Source organism: Paroedura picta, chromosome 1 (assembly GCF_049243985.1).
Source record: "Paroedura picta isolate Pp20150507F chromosome 1, Ppicta_v3.0, whole genome shotgun sequence".
NCBI classification, from domain to species: domain Eukaryota; kingdom Metazoa; phylum Chordata; class Lepidosauria; order Squamata; family Gekkonidae; genus Paroedura; species Paroedura picta.
Genome location: NC_135369.1, coordinates 87024684 through 87039881, shown reverse-complemented (window position 1 = coordinate 87039881; position 15198 = coordinate 87024684). Strand labels below are relative to the sequence as shown.

The 15198-nt window shown below is 45.2% G+C and overlaps 1 protein-coding gene across 1 annotated transcript in view; it reads right to left on the bottom strand.

Annotated features, from left to right (window-relative positions):
• GALNT2 (polypeptide N-acetylgalactosaminyltransferase 2) overlaps positions 1-12982 on the bottom strand; it is a 79832-nt gene extending 66850 nt beyond the window's left edge. Inside the window, exon 1 of the mRNA XM_077346460.1 lies at positions 12760-12982. Coding sequence (XP_077202575.1) covers positions 12760-12870 — 111 coding nt within the window. The 5' untranslated portion in view covers positions 12871-12982. The remainder of the gene's footprint in view (positions 1-12759) is intronic.
• Positions 12983-15198: the final 2216 nt, after the last annotated feature.

The window sequence follows — 15198 nt, the reverse complement described above, 5'->3', positions numbered from 1 at the left end:
AAGCAAGCAAATGGCAGTAATTTCATTAATGTTTTCCCTTACCTTCACCTATTACTATATTTCAGCATCTTGTGTACACAAGAGGAGAGAAAGTTCTAGAACCCTGTGTTCCCCCTCCCTCACAACATAGGGCTGATCATGCACATCCCTCCATGCTGCAGCAAGATGATATTTTCATGGGTAATAAACATCCATGGCACACCAAATTTAAACCTTAAACCTGCAGAGGCACAGTCATGAATCCAGTTCTCTTCATAATAGCTTTGGAAGCTCAAAGAGAACCAAGCAAAATTCAGACTCCCTTTGATATCAATTAATCAAATAAGAAGAGGAACAGAGGGAATTTAGATAACTGCAGCATCCTCCTCCCTCTCTGCCACAGGATCACTTCAGATTAGGTAGTTTCTGTACGCCAGCTGTTCCCAACCCGTGGGTCCAGGGACCAGTCAGTAGAAGAAGAAGAAGAGTTGGTTCTTATATGCCGCTTTTCCCTACCCGAAGGAGGCTCAAAGCGGCTTACAGTCGCCTTCCCATTCCTCTCCCCACAACAGACACCCTGTGGGGTGGGTGAGGCTGAGAGAGCGCTGATATCACTGCCCGGTCAGAACAGTTTTATCAGTGCCGTGGCGAGCCCAAGGTCACCCAGCTGGTTGCATGTGGGGGGCCGCCGCTCCTCTTTGGCTGCTGCCTTAGGGGCTGCCCTGCCACTGGCTCACCTTTGGTGCTCTCTGGCGGCTGCCATAGCTGGGGCTCTCCATCAGTGTGGCACTGCGCAGCTGCTGCTGGCAGTGCCCCCCAGTGGGTGGCAGGAAATCAGGGTCCACAGCAGGAAAGCAAGCAGAGTAGGGGCTGAGGCGGCGGCGACTACTTTGGCAAAAGACTACACCCCCAGGGCCTCAGTAAAATTGTCAAGCGTTGACTGGTGATAAAAATGTTGAGGACCACTGCTCTACACCACTCAAGTATTCACAAGTAAGGAGGTTGTAACTGGGCCTGAACCTAATCTACCTTCCTCCTCCACAATGAATCTAAAAAGCAATTCCCCTCTGCCATGTCATTTTCAACACTTTCCCCGGCTAATTTTAAAATAAACAGTTAAGCTGGTTCCAGTAGAATCACTGAGAACAGACTTGGGGGGGGGGGGGGGAAGGAGGGGTATAGACGACTACTCTATCTTTGCAAAAAATGCCTATTGCTTACTATAGGTATCTGTTTCTTCTACTAATCGATGCCTGAGAGTACAAACAATTTAGTATCAGCAGCAGCCCTCACTCTACTATTCAGTCTCCCAAAGTCTTATGAGTTGGTGAACTCCAGGCGAAAATACAGCTCATTAAGATGAAAATCTGCCATTAATTCATCTAAGTCTCTTTCATCCCAGCCTGTCAAAGTGGTGGTTCCCAGCACACAAAGTTGCTTCTTTCTTCGCTGCTGCCCCCATGAAGTACTCAGCATTTTACTTTGCTTTTCTTCCTTCTCTGCATTTTTTTCAGGCAAAGAAAAGTAAGACAAGCAGTGAAATAGCAATATAAAGAATACGGAAGTGCACAGAATCTTTTATCTTCAAAAGATAGGCAAAGTTGAGACACATCCCCAGTTACCTCAGAATTCTAATTAAGTTTAATAACACTGTCCTCTAGAAAAGTCGGCACTAAGAAATAACCAGCCCCTGTCACATGACTTCACTGCTGACATCTTATCAGAGCAGCATCTCCATCCATTCTCAGTCAGTGAAATGCACCTACCCTATTATCACTTGCCACATACAGAAGTCACCCACACCTATAGATGAAACAAAAGCTATTATACTAAAGCTTATAGTCTCCACAGTATTTTCTTCAACAGTTGTTTTTCTGTATATTCAATACTAAATAACATGATGTTTCATTGAAACCAACTTTACGGGCATCTTGACTGTACAGAGATAAGGTGGGATATAAATATTTTAAATAATTAATTTACATAAATGTATGTATGTATTAGACTTTACTGTTTCCAGCCATAGGCCATTACAATGGCAGCAATATCATATCTGTTGATATAAAAAACCTGTAAAAGAATTAGAATATATGCATCCATAGATGATGAAAGACAATAAGAATTCAGGTCTCTAGATCTCTGGTGGTGTAAATTTGGCTTAAATGTTCCTTGCTGCTAATGCAAATAATGAAACATTATAACTAATTAGGGGGTTGTTATCCGATAATAGAGCCTCTTGTGGCGCAGAGTGGTAAGGCAGCCGTCTGAAAGCTTTGCCCATAAGGCTGGGAGTTCGATCCCAGCAGCCGGCTCAAGGTTGACTCAGCCTTCCATCCTTCCGAGGTTGGTGAAATGAGTACCCAGCTTGCTGGGGGGTAAACGGTAATGACTGGGGAAGGCACTGGCAAACCACCCCGTATTGAGTCTGCCATGAAAACGCTAGAGGGCGTCACCCCAAGGGTCAGACATGACTCGGTGCTTGCACAGGGGATACCTTTACCTTTACCTTATCCGATAATAAAAAGACCATTTTTTTACATAAATGCTGTAACTGTATTGCTCTATGGAAAGAGTGGTCACTTCTCTTTATGCCTTACTGCTGAATTTAGACCAGGAAAAAACAGATCACTTCTCCAGATTCAGCTACATGCTAGCAAGCCACTAGCAAGCTAGACCCTCTGAGCTAAGTAGCTTCTACAGATCGCCCCCCCCCCCCCGGAAACAATGGCGGGAAGCGAGGGGAAATATTATCACCTGCGTAGGTGCCCACATTCTACTTTGTCATCTTATGGGATCCACAAAGTAGCTTTTCTTGGTATACCATGACTAACTTTTACAGACTTGGGGCAAGACAGTTGAAGTGCTTTTTACAAGTCCATTATTCTTCATTGATACAAATTCAAATTTGAGTTAAGATCCTCGTCAATAAAGAAACTGTAATGAACGTGTCAACTGTGCCAGTTAATTCTTTAGCTGTACTGCTCAGGCTTACATTTAGCAACATTCTTTTAAAAGCTCCTAGTGTTACCAACCATACAAGCAAAAAACTGGCACAGACAGACAATGGGTCTGCCATACGCAAGAAGCCGATGAAGGTGCCAACACTTGTCCGTTGTTTCTAGCTAGGCCACACTGACTTGTAGCCTGCTCTACCAAAGAAAAAAGAAAGAAAAAAAAACTCTCTAAGCCTGAGACTGAGATTTTGTTTCCCTCAAGCAAAGCTTGCTATATTACTAATTTTGACAGGGAAGTGCCTGATTAGCCTGAATAAAACATAAAAAGACAACTGTATACAACCGACACCCTCCACACTGGTATTTCCATCACCATCCATGCACTACCACTATCTTCTGCTCCAAGAGTGCCAATTAGGCAAATCTGAGGGCAACAGTGTAGGTTGTACTACTCTAATATCCGCAAAGTATGGAATCCCCTGGGCAAAGCACCACATGTTCATTGTCACCACAGAGTTATCAGTGGATAACAGAATGCCCTGCAGAAAGAAGCCATGCTCATTCAAGTAGCAAATTCTGGCTTGGCCCTCCTCAGATAACTTGCCATTGGAGAGAGCAGCTTTGCTGAAGAAGAACACAAGAATCAAAACGGGACTTCAGAGGAAGCCATTGCAGCTGTGTCTTCTGCACAGGACCCAAGTAGCTAATACCATCATTAAATAATCTTGCCCCAGATTAATGCAGTAGAAATGGCAAATAAATCTTGAGATCTAACACTAGGGTGTTGCTTTCATGTGACACATAGGAACACAGATATATTTCCATGGCATAAGGTGAATTATCCATAGATATTTCTGACATAAATATACAAACACATTTTGTGTCAATTAATACAGTTTTTTATAGTAAGTCTACAATTTAGAAAATTGCTTCCACCTCTCACAGCGGGTTAGTTTCTGCATTTTTATAATTATCATTCAGTTGTTACCTAGACAGATCAAGCAAGTCAGGTGTTTCTCTAATGGGACTGTTGAGAACATGTATTAAAGCTTCCCCCCAAAAGTCACCATTAACTACTTCACTATGTACAAAGCACTATAAAGCTTACTAAACTGAGAAAAACCAGTTGCCATTTTGCTGATCATTGTATCGTTAAGTTAGATCTTCTTGACAATGTGAATATCTCAACCTGAAGCTTCATTAAAACCCATGAGGAAAATTCCTAATTTATATCCTGTTTTTCTCCCTATTGGGGACACAAAGCAGTTTCCAACACCTTCCTCTTTTTATCCTCACAACCACATTGTGAGGTAGGCAGAGTGACAGAGTGACTGGCCCAAGGTTGCTCGCTGAGCAGAACAGGAATTTCTCTCAGTCATCATCTGAGACTCTAACCATAACAGTATATGAGCACAACACTATACAAGCAATATACGAGCATAGCACTTCAATAATTATGCACTTAGCTATGTCACTGGATAAAGATATCTCTTGACAGGAGTCAAATATAATTATCACTATTCATATTTTCAGTTAAGAATCAATGGTACGTAGTCACTGGTTATACACTTGGTTCCTTCCCACATGCAAAGAACTAACTCATCAATGAACTCAACTCTAGCCCATACTGTGTTTCATGCACAGCTATGCAGACTAACCTACTTTTATACAGTTATAAGAGCTATCAGCTAAATAAAAGGGGACTGCTTTACCAGCAGTGTAATTTCCATCAACCCACAAAAAGCACTGTGGCAAGCAGCCAGCAAGCATGAGAAGTAAACTGTTAGCATTAACTGGAATGAGTTTTATGCAGTTTTAGAGACAGGAAGGACAGCACTTGGAACTACTTTAAACACATCTATCTATATTGACATAATTGAGTGCTATTTGTTTTCTTGCAACCACCCTTTTAAAACCGTAACTAATTTCACATGTACAATTTACCATTAGGCAATTTAACATGCATTTAAAATCACTGTGATGAAAGAACTGTTACTTCAATGAAAGCACACACGTTTTGGGTGAAAATGTTGCAGATCTTTAAAACCAGAAAGCTGTTTTTATTAAGAATGGTATCCATGCCTAAATGGTTTTCCCTTGGAAGGTTTCTTGGCAGTATGGACAGAAGTCACATCATTTCACCCTGGTATAATTAGTCACTGATCTTGTAATCAATCATCTTTAAACCGCTCCGCGGGAGCGGTAGAAATAAAAGACTAAGGGCCCTTAGGGTGGGCCCTGTCCGGGATGAGGAAGGGTGCCCATTGGACCCTTCCCCCGGACTGACAAGCAGAGGGCCCTCCGCTCGTCAGTCTGGCCCCAAAGCACCAATCAGCAGCCGTGCACAGCGCGGCTGCTGATTGGCTCCTTGCCCCAGCAAGCAGCTCCCAACCTGCCCAACCTCCCATGTGGCCAAACCTGCACCCCACGGCGGCCATTCCTATGTTGGCCAGCGGTCGCTCTCCCCGGCCGCTGGGAAGGGCTTCCTCCGCCCCCCCCCCCCAGCCTAAAGCCAGCGGTCGCTCTCCCTGGCCCCTGGGAAGGGCTTTCTCCACCTCCCCCAGCCTAAAGCCCTTCCCAGGGGCCGGGGATCGTATTTTCACAAATATGGTCCATCTCAATTCAGACTGGCATCATGCTTTCTCAGAAAATTTCAGAAGATCCTAATTTATAAAAACCAGGCAAAAGGAAAATCCATACATCTTCCCAACTCCCTTGTGAGGCCCCTTCTATCCATATTCCCTTCCCCCAGAGCTCATCTTCCAACAGCAGGGAGTATTGGCGGGGTGGGGGGAACAAAAGAATATATAACCTGATGGGAAATACTACACCTGATCTTCCAAGAAGCAGGCAGCAAATACTAATGGAATAGACAAAAATTCATTTGTAATTTCACTGATAGTTTCTTTTAGGACAAGTAGAAATGTGTGTTTCAAAATGGTTTTCCTCTTGAAGCACAATATTTTTAAATGGTGGGGGGACTTAAAATAATTCTACAACTTTGCAGGTAATCACAAAACTGCTAGGATTGTCTAATTCAATGAGCCACTGTTCTATACTTGGCAAGCACCCATATTTGACAGCCACGTAAGTGACTGGCAAGCCACAAAGATGACACCTTATTAATCTGCAGTTGATTTTTACACACAGAGATTCCTATTTGCCCGCTTAAGTATTTTTAGTATCATACTTCAGGCTGAGGAGCAGCTTCCACTTTGTAGGAAACTCAACAAGAACACATTCTAATACATCACAATATTAGCATGCGTGCCCTTGAAAAAGCAGAATGTCCCAACAGAATACTTAATACAGTATTTCAAAGAATCCATAAGATGTTTTGGGAAAAAACATGGCTTAAGGTGGGATATCACGAGTGCATAGTGGTTCATAGCCAGCTGAACCATCGGTTAATCATTCTGCCCTTGTTTCAGAGAATAATCATGCCCTTGATTTTTCAGGGAGTCACATTTTTAAAAGAAAACACTAACTCTTTCAAAGATTCTACCTCATGAGCACACATGAACTACAAATAAAATTAAATCCAGCATCCTTTGAACCTACATTTCACCAAATATCAGTTTAGTCTACCTTTCAATACAGACACATTTCCAGAAGTATCTTACATGAAAGACTCTTCAAAGTGACTAAAGCATCTAACAGCAGGAAAACCATGTGCTGAACTCTATCCTTAACAGGCCAAACACTTGGAAAAACCACCACTGCTTATTGTGGAACTCTCATATTCAAGAAAACAAGCATTGGGAAACACAGGGAAACACAGAGGGACCAATTCCACCAAGACATCAAGGTTTGTCTGACCTGAGAACTCTTGATTTCAAGGTAAAATAGTGGAAGAAGTTGAGAGGACTGGGGATGAGGGGGAAAATTAGATATAGCAATGGCAAAAAAAAAACCTTCACAGTATGCAATGCCATCCTAAACCCCTCCTTGTAACAAATTGCTACAGATAGCAAATTTCCAAATTCAGCCCCCCATTTCCTTTCTTCTCTGATCCATATTTTCTCCTTAAATAAGTTGCATATGACCTTATAAAACTCTCTTATACCAGCTCTGTCCATTGGTCCATACTGCCCAGTATTATCTATTATCTATTCTGATTTCCCAGCCCTGTGGACCAAAATCCTTTAAACTGGATATGCTCAATCTTGGCACAGAACTGCAAAGGATGCTTGAAAAAGTATGTATTCTGTGGCCCTCTTTCAGATTATATCTTGCAGAACATATTAACTCTCCCCAATTGTTTATGGACCAGTTTAAGGTGACAGATTTGAGACCCCACAGCAGCTAAGTAACACTAGAAACCATCACATAACTATTTAAAAAAAAAAACCTATGTAATAGTTCTCCCATTAAGCAATTGTATTTGAACCTTAGTGGCTGTATCAATATTAACAAGACTACATAAGTTTGCCACTCTCAAGTAAAAGTTGTTTTCAGAGGGTGAAACAGATGTCCTACACTTGTTTGTTTGCTCTTGGCTATGGGAGTTCATGAATTAGTCCAGCCTTCAGTACAGTGATGTGTAGGATGATCTCTGCATTTATCACAGAGCCTTTAAGCAAAAGTTATATGTACTTTCTCCCATGTAAGTATTCTATACTGCTTGATATTTCATAATTTTAAAATATCCTTAAATGTAAATTGATATCACGCTAGTATAGCTGTAAGTGAACTCTAGCCTGGGTGGCTAGCCTGATCAAATCTCAGAAATTACGCAGGGTCAGCCCTAATTAGTAGTTGGATGGGAGACCACCAAGGAAGTTCACAGTTGCTACACCTAGGCAGGCAATGGCAAACTACCTCTTTTCATCTCTTGCCTGTCTGGACACCGCCAGTCAGATGCAGCTTGATGCCAAAAAAACATATATACACATTTTGTTTCAAAAAGGTTAACAAGAACTATGGAATCATAGAATCATAGAGTTGGAAGGGGCCATGCAGGCCATCTAGTCCAACCCCCTGCTCAACGCAGGATCATGTGGTCTGCAATGCGCAAAACTGCCTGTGATTTATTATAGATTCAGTCAACTCTACGCCAAAGTTCTTCTTCTACAAGCATCCCCCCACACCCAGCATCTCCATAATATTCTGTACTATCCCGCCCCATGTACTTTAGTTCCTCCAAATTATTATAGCTGGCATAAGTGTCTGCATTGTTACATTTTGTTATCTGCTAAGTTAATTATCAGCAAGCCGGCAAGAGGAAAGTGTGTGGAAACACATCTTCTGCAGACTTGGAGACTGAAAAGAAATGGAAATGACTATGGATGTAATGTGTATCCATTCCACCCCTGTTGTTGCTCTCCAGCCCCCGAGCGAGGCATAAGCAATCACAGCCATACTGTTAGTGATCCCATCTAGCCTGCAGGGACCCTGACAACCAGCCATGGAGGGGTAGAAGGGAAACAGCTGGGTCACATGAGCAGATGCTTCAGGATGCCCAGGGCCCTGGCCCTCCACCGCACTACCTGGGGCACACAGTCACCTGCCACCCTGCCGTGCCAAGCTTACCTGATCTCCAAGGTGCTGTGGGGCAACTTTTGAACATGTGTAGAAGAGCAGTGAGGCAGCAGGATGGACTCACATGCAAAGCAAAGGCCAGAGCCTTACCATCCATATTACCTCACCCCAGCTGCATGCCCTCTGTTTGTGTTTCCCTCCCTCGCCCTCCCCAGCCCTCCCATGCCCCTCTTATTCGGGGGAAGCCTCTTCCTCCTATTCCCCATTGTGTGTGTCCCCTCCCATCATCAGGCCTGGTGTCTGACTCTCTGTAAGCCTCCAACACAACCCAGGGCTGTTGGACCACCAAAAGTTCATCACCACCCAGCCCTTGGGTCGAAGCTGTAGCGGCATGGGGATGTGTGCCAGCCCTGCAGAGGAGCTCTGATGGCTGCATCAGGTGGGCCTTCAGATTGGTCAGTGGGGGTTCCTCGGATGCATTCTGGAGGGGCAAGAATCTGCCAGTGAGGGGCAGGAGTCCAGGACGGCCCTTGAGGAGCCCATAGCTGGACACCCACCTACCTACCTTCCTCTTGCAGGCTCTCTTCCCTTCCTTCTCCCTCATTCACTCTTTTTCTTTCCTTCTCTCTTCCTCCTTCCTTTTTTTCTTTCCTTCCTTCATTTCTTCTCCCTTCCAATTGGTACCTAAAGCTCTCCAGGCCCTCAACTGGAGGTTGGCAACCCAGGTGCACAAGGACCCCCCACCACCCGTGGCCATGATGTTCCCACAAAGAATTAAAGCAAGAATCAGATCTTCACATTGCGACAGAGGGAGAACAAGTGCAACTGGCCACTTGTGGTGGACGCAGCCTCAGGGGAAGACAGTGAGGGAAGGTGGGCAGCAGTGGTAGATGTTAAGGCACACCCAGGACCGCAGGAGGATGGAATGTGTTTCCACGTCATCTGTGACAATCTGATTCTCACACTTTTTTTTTTTTTACTTTCTGTTACAGTGTGAGTGGGAAGAGTGACTACAGTTCTGCAGGATATTACAATATGTCACAAGGATGTTACAAAGATTGCTGAACTGAAACTGGGTAGTACACAAGAAATAACACTTTTTCACTTACAATCCTCTAATCACCCTCTGAATTGTATATAAATTAACCTCTGTAACAACTGATGCCCTGTCTCTTTCTTTTTCATGGCTCTCATCTTGTTTCTATCCCTACCCCCACTTGTTCCATATATTTAATCCCATGTCTTTGTGCATGGAATTTTAAAGCCAGTGGGCAGAAGAGAAGCATCAGCAGAGACCAGCAACAGCACAAGGATACCAATCCCAGGTGACAACCATAAAGCAGACTAGTCAACACAGTGGCCTATACTACGCAAAACATTATCTCAGTAATAAGACATCAGAATAAGAGCTGGTTCTCATTTGCCACTTTTCTTTACCTGAAGGAGTCTTAAAGTGACTTACATTCATCTTCCCTCTCTCCACAACAGACTCCTGTGAGGTGGGTGAGTCTGAGACAGCCCTGATAATACTGCTCAGTCAGAACAGCTTTATCAGTGCCGTGGCGAGCCCAAGATCACCCAGCTGGCTGCATGTGGGGGAATGTAGAATCAAACCTGGCTCACCAGATTAGAAGTCCGCACCCCTAACCACTACACCAAACTGGCTCTCTTAGCCACTTATTGGTCACAGTTTTTCAAGTCCTATAAATTCAACAATCCAACTGCATAGTTTGATATTTAACAATGGTTTGGGAGTAATTAGGATAACAGAAAGACTCAAGGAAACTGGGTAGATCACTACAGCATAATTCATAGAGTAAACAGACCAGTTTTATTTCACGGCCTGGTAATGAGCCTTTCACAATAATTTCAAACGCTATTACTGTTACATACCCTTCTACTTACAATCACTAAACTACTCTAATGACTAGGATGAAATGTTATGCTTCACTGACAGGCAATAGAATCCTAAATAACCAAGCCATATATAATTGTTCATCTTCCCCATACATACATGCACACAGAGTCCATCCTTCAGCCCTACTGTGCCATTATTTTATACTTTCCAAACTACAGATTTGTGTAAAGAATCATGTTCTCTTTTTCCAACCTTAATTTTCCTATATAACCTCATTTCCTAAACCATAAAACAAGCTTAATACTAACATTCACACATAACAATTGCAAAAGCAAAGATAAAATTTGCATGACAATGCCCACACAATGCTGACGTATTTACAGTAACTCTCATAGTCCAAATGCAATACATTTACTGACATCCCTGAACCACAGGAATCACCAATACAGCCATCTTATTCAGAGTTACTACAGTCTAAACCTACTGACATCAATGTATTTATGCTGGAGGAATTCTGCATAAGATTATACGGTAAATAAACTCTTTCCAACCATTAAGTGGGCATCCTTATTTCTCAAAGAAATTCATTGCTGATTACCATTGCTGTAAATTTTTGGCACACAAGGCCGATTGACTCTAATATCATCATGTTGAAATAAATGGCAGTAAGTAGAAAGTTACTTTATGATTGTATAATCATTATATGAATGTTGAAAAGTATCATTTAAATACATTGCATTTGACATAACTTGTTTAAATTATCCTAGACACTTTTTTAAAAAAAGAGCACTTATCTGTTCTATACACCAACAACTACTATAAATATACAAAGGAAACCACAACTTTGCATCTTTCACCTTCTTTGGCTCCCACATAAAATAATTCCATTTTGCTATTCTGGTATATATACTGCCAAATTATTCGGTTGAACTCAAATACCACACCACACCAATCAAATATGCACTTCAGCAGGAAAACAAGGTTTCTTTTGTATGAGATTTCTCATGTATGGTGGTGGAAAGTGCTGGCCAGTTGCTGATGCCTCATGGCAACCCTGTGGGGGTTTCCAAAGCATGAGACATTCAGAGGTGGTTTGCCATTGCCTGCCTCTGAGTAGCAATCCTGGCTCTCCTTGGCTATCACACATCTCCTATATAAACATTAACTAGGACTCACTGTGCTTAGCTTCTGGGATCGAGCAAGATCAGGCTAGCCTGAGTCATCCACATCAGGGTGTTTCATGTACACTTATCGTAATTTGATCAACAAGAAACCTAGCTCTTCCTTGGTCAGCAGTTTGTTGAATGTAATCCCAATCCAATGAACTGTTAAAGCATGCCAAGGAAATGCTTAAACACAGCTCAATGGGCATACAATGAAAAAAAGGATCTGGGCCGCCTCTTTTTAGCACTACTCAAATAGTGAAGGTAATAATTTTAAACAATCTAAAACATTAACTCAGGAGGAAAAGGAGTCATGTTTCCTTAAAAAAATAAACCATAATTCTTAAGAGATAAGCGACTCCTACACACAAGGAGAATCCAGAGTAAAACATTATTCCTACCAGATTTCCCCATTTCTAATATCACTTCCTCCCACACGAATTTCCCCGCAATCTGCGACGTGGCTGACGCTTGTTGGTTTGGAAGCGATTCGTGCAATGACGAGTTGGAAGCTAGTTTAAAGTCCACAAAGAAACCTATCTGCCCTTTTATATCTATCTATATACACATAATTATTTTTATATACAAGAAATGCGCTTAGAGGATGAGTCAAGCGAGCTGCCCGTCCCTCACTAAAGAGGAGCGGTAAGAAAAAGCTAAAGGCAGTCCGCGTTTTGGTACTAGGGGTTTCCGGACTCCCCCCCCCCCCCACACACACACACACTCTCTCTCCTCTCTCGAGAGTAAAGAACAAACAACTCTCACCTCGTGCCAATGTCATATTGAGGTGGGGACGGGAAACTGCTCGGTAATGCTGTAGGACCCCCCCCCACACACACACACACAGTGGGGGAAGCGTCACCCCCTTCCTCCCCCCCACGGAAAAAGGGAGCCTCGCCTTCTCCAGGAAAGCGATGCTTCGGCAGGCTGTGGGGCAGAAAGGCAGGCAGAAATAACCCCCCCACACACACACACACTCGGCAGAAGAAGCGGGCAGCAACCCCGGCCATGTTTCATGGAAGAGGAGTGGGGAAAAAGCAGCAACACCGCCGAGAACTCCAGTTGCAGAGGCTCCGAGAGCACCGCGGCGAGAAGCACAGAGGGGGGACGGCGGGCGGGGTCGGAGAAGGGAGCGAGGGGCGGCCAAGGCGGCGGGCGGGCGGGCTGGCCGGAGGGGAGCCGCCGCGGAGCAGCTCGGGGGACGGAGGGGAAGACGGCCCCGGAGGCGCCGGCACGAGGGCTCAGCCGCCCTGCCGGAGGGAGGAGGGGAGGGAGGAGGGGAGGGCGACCCACCCACCTCTGCCGCCCCGGCTCCCGCCCTCACCTTCCTGCCGCCTCCGGCGAGCGCGGCGCTTCCCCCCGAGTACATGTAGTAGGCGATGCCCAGCACCCAGAGGAAGGCGAAGCAGAACAGCATGCGCGACCGGCGCCGCATTCTCCCGCCCGCCCAGTGCTGCAGCAGCGGCACCAGCCGCCGCCAGGCCAGCAGGAAACGGGCAGCAGGCGCTGCCGCGGCCGCCGCGCAGGGTCAGGGGGCAGAGGGCGAGCGCCCACCCACCGACCAATCGCCGGCAGCCCAACCCCGCGCGGGGCGGAGCCAGGTGCGTCGCCATGGTTGCAACACGCTAAGCCTCTTGGGGTCCCTCCCATTCCCCCCCCCCCCCGGCTCGCGCTGCAGGATTGCCGGGCATTCCGCCGGACGGGCTGCGGCCATGCGGTACAGGGCAGCGAAGTTCTGGCGCCGGCCGCCCGTGCAGCGGCGGATAGAAAGCAAGCAGGCGGAGCCGCTGCTTCCTCCCGTCCGCCAGCGCCTCTGCGTTAGTGTCAAGCCTTCTTGCTTCAGTCCCCCCCCCCCCTCGCCAGGGAGAGCGGCGGGAGAAGGTGCCACTCACTTTCCGCTGAAAGACAGCCTTTGACAAAAGGGACCGCGCCAGCCGGTGGCGGTGGAATTTATCGGAGAGGAGCGTGAGAAAATGAGCATTTCCTCATGCGTCTCATAACTTAAGTCATTATCACCAGTTGGAAGTGTTATTGTACTTAACTGCAAACAGTTTTGGGTTTTACATAGAAATGGCATAACTAGAATTTCTCTTTCTTTGCAATTTGGCTTCGCTTCTTGTGGTTGCTGAGAATTCACTTCACATGGTCAAACGGGCCAAAAAACACTCACAGTGCATGTGTTCCTCTTGCTTTTGCTGCCACATAGCTTCCCCTTTCCTCCATCAAGTCAGAGCTGACATGGCAACCCCTCAGCGATTTTCAAGGCAAGAAGTTATTAAAGCTGCTTTGCCACTTCCTGGCTATGCATGGCCACCGTGGACTTCCTTGGTGATCTCCCATCCAATTACTAACCAAGGCTTACCTAGCTTAGCTTTCAAGATCTGAGATGATCAGTCTCCCCAGGTCAGAGTGCAACACAACTGTCCCATCAGAAATTGTAACCAACTGATTTTGTAAATAAAGGGGGGAAATTCAGACCAACAGTTGAGCCAGGGGGGTTCAGTGGACAAAAGGGGCTTGTGGCTGGTGTAACTTAAAGCAGTGGTGCCCAACCCCTGGTCTGGGGACCGGTCCCGGTCCATGGATCAGTCAGTACCGGGGCGTGGCTCCTCCTCGTCCTCCCCCCCCCCCCCAGCTGCTGCCTTTGGGCTGCCCTGCCACTCTGCCACCGGCTCACCTTTGGTGCTCCCCAGCGGCCGCCATGGCTGGGGCTCCCCCTCGGCATGGCACTGCACAGCTGCTGCTGCTGGCAGCACCCCCAGCAGGCGGCAGGAAGTCAGGGGCACTGGCAGGAAAGCAAGTGGAGCAGGGGCTCAGGTGGCAGCGACATCACTCGGCAATAGACTACCCCCCCCCCGGGCCTCAGTAAAATTGTCATGCATTGACCAGTCCCTGGTGATAAAAAGGTTGTGGACCACTGACTTAAAGCATAGGCTAATGTGTGTGTATGTTTGTTTGTTTGATTGATTTCTATCCCGCCACTCACAATGGCTTGTGGCAGGTTATCACAATAAAACTTACAGTAAAAACCCCAATAAAATTACAACCCAAATACCAAACAGTTTCCACAATGTCCAAGATTGTGACTAATACCAAACTCACCCACTCTTAAACCAGAACGATACAAAAAACAATCACATACAGTATATGTTTGCCAATGAACACTGCTTCAGTATAAATGTACTAATATACATATATATAGACATGAATAGATTAAAATTGCATAATTAAAATTTATGACAAAGATTAAAACTAAAAGCAGAAATATTTAATGTAGTTTACCCCGGGTTTTACTTCACCAAAGGATGGATGAACTTAGCTCAGGCCTTAGCATAAAAAGAGCAACTTAGAAAACCATCGAGATCTTCCACTTGGCCAGATTTACAGGGGCATAACCTTTCAAGGAAGGATATATTTTTGTACCCCCCAGTCAATACCACAGATGGCAACACTGTGTTTCTAGCCAAGGTAAAAGCTCTTCTGTGGCTGTTGCTTTCCAAAGGAAAAAGATATGTGGCAGGGGAGAGAATATATCTTTTGCTGGATGATGACCTAAAAATAGAAGCACTAGCAAGATCTGCTTGCCATTCAGTATCTTGAATTCTCTGTTTTATCAAATTTCTAGCTGAGTCCATGCCTATTGAGAGGAAGGTGTGAGAGGGAAAGCCTAGACATTCAATCTTATGTCTAACCACCACTAGCCAGCTAGACTGAAAGCTGTCCATTAGAATTAAAGGTAATAGGCCTCTAGGGTTAGAAAACA